We start from the raw sequence: 6,000 nt of genomic DNA on the forward strand, positions 1-6,000 counted from the left end.
TGCCTTATTCCTGGAGCAGTTGAACTATTTCCTCACAGGGACGCTGCCTGCCTTATTCCTGGAGCAGTTGAACTATTTCCTCACAGGGACGCTGCCTGCCTGCCTTATTCCTGAAGCAGTTGAACTATTTCCTCACAGGGACGCTGCATGCCTTATTCCTGGAGCAGTTGAACTATTTCCTCACAGGGACACTGCATGCCTTATTCCTGGAGCAGTTGAACTATTTCCTCACAGGGACGCTGCCTGCCTTATTCCTGAAGCAGTTGAACTATTTCCTCACAGGGACGCTGCCTGCCTTATTCCTGGAGCAGTTGAACTATTTCCTCACAGGGACGCTGCCTGCCTTATTCCTGGAGCAGTTGAACTATTTCCTCACAGGGACGCTGCATGCCTTATTCCTGGAGCAGTTGAACTATTTCCTCACAGGACACTGCCTGCCTTATTCCTGGAGCAGTTGAACTATTTCCTCACAGGGACGCTGCCTGCCTTATTCCTGGAGCAGTTGAACTATTTCCTCACAGGGACGCTGCCTGCCTTATTCCTGGAGCAGTTGAACTATTTCCTCACAGGGACGCTGCCTGACTTATTCCTGGAGCAGTTGAACTATTTCCTCACAGGAGTAATTTTGTGTGTGTGGGTGTGTGCACACACACCCTTGTTTCCATCCCTGTTCCTATTTCCTCACAGGGACGCTGCCTGCCTTATTCCTGGAGCAGTTGAACTATTTCCTCACAGGGACGCTGCCTGCCTTATTCCTGGAGCAGTTGAACTATTTCCTCACAGGGACGCTGCCTGACTTATTCCTGGAGCAGTTGAACTATTTCCTCACAGGAGTAATTTTGTGTGTGTGGGTGTGTGCACACACACCCTTGTTTCCATCCCTGTTCCTAACCGGAGAGGCCCCTTCACCAGGCCTGGTTGTTCTTTAGTATGATTCAACACAGAGTGCCTGGATACAACCCTTAGCCGTGATATATTACTCTGGCCATATCAATGTCCACAAACCTCAGAGGTGACCATTACACTGGCCTATTATAAAGTGTCCTTACAGAATGTAATTAGAACAGTAAAACATTTTTTTTTTGCTACAGTCTGAAATACCATGGCTTCCAGCCAATCAGCATTCAAGGTTCAAACCAGGTATGACAAAACATGTATTTTTACTGCTCTAATTACTTTGATAACCAGTTTATAATAGCAATAAGGCACCTCTGAGGTTTGTTATATCAGTGTCCTCTCTATCAGACCATTACTCTGCCCTAGTTATATCAGTGTCTTCTCTACACTTACTCTGTAGTTATATCAGTGTCTCTCTACAGACAGTCCTTGGTCGTGGTATATTGGCTGTATACTGTACCACACCTCCTCAATGCCTTATTGCTTAGTGTCCTCTCTACAATAAGTGTCCTATTACTCTGCCATTATATCAGTGTCAGACCATTACTCTTTTATCCAAAGCAATATCAGTGTCCTCTACAGACCATTACAGTTATATCAGTGTCTTCTCTACAGACCATTACTCTGCCCTAGTTATATCATTCCAGTGTTATATCAGTGTCTTCAGACCATTACACTGGCCTTAGACCATTACAGTGTCTCTCTACAGACCATTACTCTGCCTTGTCCTCTCTACAGACCATTACTCTGTTATATCAGTGTCCTCTCTACAGACCATTACTCTGGCCCTAGTTATATCAGTGTCCTCTCTACAGACCATTACTCTGGCCTAGTTATATCAGTGTCCTCTCTACAGACCATTACTCTGCCCTAGTTATATCAGTGTCCTCTCTACAGACCATTACTAGTTATATCAGTGTCTTCTCTACAGACCATTACTCTGCCCTAGTTATATCAGTGTCTTCTCTACAGACCATTACTCTGGCCTAGTTATATCAGTGTCATCTCTACAGACCATTACTCTGGCCTTAGTTACAGTATATCAGTGTCTTCTCTACAGACCAATACTCTGGCCCTAGTTATATCAGTGTCTTCTCTACAGACCATTACTCTGGCCTAGTTATATCAGAGTAATAGAGACATGACTCTTGTCCTGAAAGGAAATGTTTCTGTATTTATGTGGCTGGTTGCTTTATTGTTTTCTCTTAAACCTGTCTTTATCCCATCCTCCTCTCTCTCTCCTGTGCAGAGTTGCCCAGGATCACGTCAGAGCCCCAGGATGTTGACGTGACGTCAGGGAACACGGTGTACTTCACCTGCAGGGCCGAGGGAAACCCCAAACCACAGATCATCTGGCTTATGAACAAGTAAAGCCCACTCTCCAATGGTGACATCAACATTGAAACAATGTGTCCTAACTACTTTTTCCTACAGTTAACATTTAGCCATTGAGTCAATTAGCAGACGCTCTAATCCAGAGAGATTTACAGGAGCAATTACGGTTAAGTGCCTTGCTCAAGGGTACATCGACAGATTTTTCAACTAGTTCGCTCGGGGATTCGAACCAACAACCGTTCGGTTACTGTTCCAACACTCTTAACTGCTAGGCTGCGATTATGTAATGCTATTTATGTATGTGTATTTTTCCACAGTAATGCCCTGAACATGCATGATGACTCTCGTCTGAACCTGCTGGAGGACGGTACTCTGATGATCCAGGACACGAGGGAGACGGACCAGGGAGTGTACCAGTGCATGGCCAAGAACGTAGCTGGAGAGGTCAAGACCTCTCAGGTCACACTCAGATACTTCGGAGCCCCCTGTGAGTGGTCCCTCATATTATGTAATACATGTTTGAAAAATCTTCATGGGTTTGAATATATAGTTCATGGGCTATATAATGTAAATCCTTCTCTACAATGACAGTGAAGTGGTTACTGCACACGTTACGCTTATGCTCTTGTACTGATAACAAGGTACTTAACATCTGTGATCTCTTGCTCCCTCTCATTATTTCCTACACACTTGGCCCGATGCTGTGGTTCTGTGTAGGGCCAGATTATATTTTTCTGTGTAGGGCCAGATGATATGGTTTTGTGTAGTGACAGATTATATGGTTCTGTTTCAGGGCCAGATAATATGGTTCTGTGTAAAACTGGATTATATGGTTCTGTGTAAAACTGGATTATATGGTTCTGTGTAAAACTGGATTATATGGTTCTGTGTAGGGACAGATTATATGGTTCTGTGTAGAGACAGATTATATGGTTCTGTGTAGTGCCAGATGATATGGTTTTGTGTAGAGACAGATTATATGGTTCTGTTTCAGGGCCAGATAATATGGTTCTGTGTAGGGCCAGATTATATGGTTATGTGTAGAGACAGATTATATGGTTCTGTTTCAGGGCCAGATAATATGGTTCTGTGTAGGGCCAGATTATATGGTTATGTGTAGAGACAGATTATATAGTTCTGTTTCAGGGCCAGATAATATGGTTCTGTGTAGGGCCAGATTATATGGTTCTGTGTAGTGCCAGATGATATGGTTTTGTGTAGTGACAGATTATATGGTTCTGTTTCAGGGCCAGATAATATGGTTCTGTGTAGGGCCAGATTATATGGTTATGTGTAGAGACAGATTATATGGTTCTGTTTCAGGGCCAGATAATATGGTTCTGTGTAGGGCCAGATGATAGGGTTCTGTGTAGTGCCAGATGATATGGTTTTGTGTAGTGACAGATTATATGGTTCTGTTTCAGGGCCAGATAATATGGTTCTGTGTAGAGCCAGATTATATGGTTATGTGTAGAGACAGATTATATGGTTCTGTGTAGTGCCAGATGATATGGTTCTGTGTAGGGTCAGGTGATATGGTTCTGTGTACAGATGGATTATATGTTTCTGTGTAGCGCCGTATTATATGGTTCTATGTAGGGCCAGATGATATGGTTCTATGTAGCGCTGGATTATATGGTTCTGTTTCAGGGCCAGATGATATGGTTCTGTGTAAGGACACATTATATGGCTCTGTGTAGGCCCAGATAATTTGGTTCTGTGTAGGGCCAGATGATATGATTCTGTGTAGGGCCAGATTATACCATTATGTGTAGGGACAGATGATATGGTTCTGTTTAGGGCCAGATAATATGAATCTGTGTAGGGCCAGATGATATGATTCTGTGTAGGGCCAGATGATATGGTTCTGTGTAGAGACAGATTATATGATTATGTGTAGGGCCAGATGATATGGTTCTGTGTAGAGACAGCTTATATGATTATGTGTAGGGCCAGATGATATGGTTCGGTGTAGGGCCAGATGATATGGTTCTGTGTAGGGCCAGATTATACGAGTCTGTGTAGGGCCAGATGATATGATTCTGTGTAGGGCCAGATGATATGGTTCTGTGTAGAGACAGATTATATGATTATGTGTAGGGCCAGATGATATGGTTCGGTGTAGGGCCAGATGATATGGTTCGGTGTAGGGCCAGATGATATGGTTCTGTGTAGAGACAGATTATATGATTATGTGTAGGGCCAGATGATATGGTTCTGTGTAGAGACAGATAATATGAATCTGTGTAGGGCCAGATGATATGGTTCTGTGTAGGGCCAGATTATACGAGTCTGTGTAGGGCCAGATGATATGGTTCTGTTTAGGGCCAGATGATATGAATCTGTGTAGTGACAGATAATATGAATCTGTGTAGGGCCAGATGATATGGTTCGGTGTGCAGATCCAGATTATATGATTCTGTGTTGGGCCAGATGATATGGTTCTGTGTAGGGCCAGATGATATGGTTCCTTGTGCAGATCCAGATTATATGATTCTGTGTAGGGCCAGATGATATGGTTCTGTGTAGGACCCAATATTTATCCTGCTCAGATCAAGTGGGCAGGAACAACTCAAGGCCTTATGTGGGAAAGAATAGGCTTCTATAGTTTCCACCCATGTTATCACTTAGATACATTGTCTCAATCTTCCTCTGTCTCTCCTTCTCTATCTCATCCCCTACCTTCCTCCCCCAGCGCGGCCCAGTTTTGTGATCCAGCCCCAGAATACAGAGGTGTTGGTGGGGGAGAGTATCACCCTGGAGTGTAGCGCTACAGGCCAGCCCCAGCCCCGGGTCTCCTGGACCAAGGGGGACCGCACTCCCCTGCCTACCGATGCCCGTATCAACACCACCCCGTCTGGGGGGCTGTTCATCCAACACGTGGTGCAGGCAGACGAGGGGCAGTACACCTGCTTCGCCTCCAACAACCTGGACACCATCCACGCTACCGCTCACATCATTGTACAAGGTGAATAGCACTGTAGAGTCAGTATTTAGAGAGAGGCAGTGGCAAACATCTTGTTTGTAATCTTCTGTAGTTTCTTGACTTTACATGGCCAGTGGACAAACAGGGACCAAGATATTAAGCAAGGATTCACAGTATAATTTGCTTTCAATGAAGAACCATATGTGTAAATGCTATTTTAATGGTACATATGTTTGTGTCTGCTAAGAATTGTCAGGGTTGCGTTTTTTGACATGAATCTTCTTCTCGAGGCAGCTTTGCAAACTGGTCACTAGCTAGAACAGCCACAAAGTCATAAGATCTGCTTTTAAACCTAACCCAAACCTTAACCTACCCTTAACCACACTGCTAACCATAATGCCTAAACCTAACCTTAAATTAAGACATTTTTCCAATATAGACAATTTTGACTTTGCGGCGGACCTATCTAAGGGGAAATCGCTCAGTTCTTTCTCCAGGACAAGACTTATGACAATAAATGTCAGCCTGCTAAGAATTGCCCATATGTATACAACACGCTGTTGAGAGAACATGATTTAACTTGTTGTTGTGCCTAACTCTCCTGCGGTTCCTGTTACCCAGCGACCCCCCAGTTTACAGTGACCCCCCAGGACCAGTCAGTGTTGGAGGGTCACACGGTGGACTTCACCTGTGAGGCCAGCGGTTACCCCCAGCCCGTTATCGCCTGGACGAGGGGGGGCAGCCCCCTGCCCCAGGACCGCCGCCACCTGGTCCTCTCTACAGGCACGCTGAGGATCACCCGCGTGGCGACCCACGACGAGGGCCAGTATGAGTGCCAGGCC

The 6,000-nt window shown here is 44.9% G+C and overlaps 1 protein-coding gene across 2 annotated transcripts in view; it reads left to right on the forward strand.

Annotated features, from left to right (window-relative positions):
• LOC135508362 (peroxidasin-like) overlaps positions 1-6,000 on the forward strand; it is an 84,870-nt gene that overhangs the window by 50,956 nt on the left and 27,914 nt on the right. For both annotated transcript variants that reach the window (XM_064928490.1, XM_064928491.1), the window contains 4 exons: positions 2,147-2,264; positions 2,550-2,719; positions 4,928-5,200; positions 5,780-6,000. The exon at positions 5,780-6,000 is cut by the window's right edge and continues 55 nt beyond it. In XM_064928490.1, the coding sequence (XP_064784562.1) occupies positions 2,147-2,264; positions 2,550-2,719; positions 4,928-5,200; positions 5,780-6,000 (782 nt within the window). The remainder of the gene's footprint in view (positions 1-2,146; positions 2,265-2,549; positions 2,720-4,927; positions 5,201-5,779) is intronic.

The sequence above is a fragment of the Oncorhynchus masou genome, chromosome 21 (assembly GCF_036934945.1).
Source record: "Oncorhynchus masou masou isolate Uvic2021 chromosome 21, UVic_Omas_1.1, whole genome shotgun sequence".
NCBI lineage: Eukaryota > Metazoa > Chordata > Actinopteri > Salmoniformes > Salmonidae > Oncorhynchus > Oncorhynchus masou.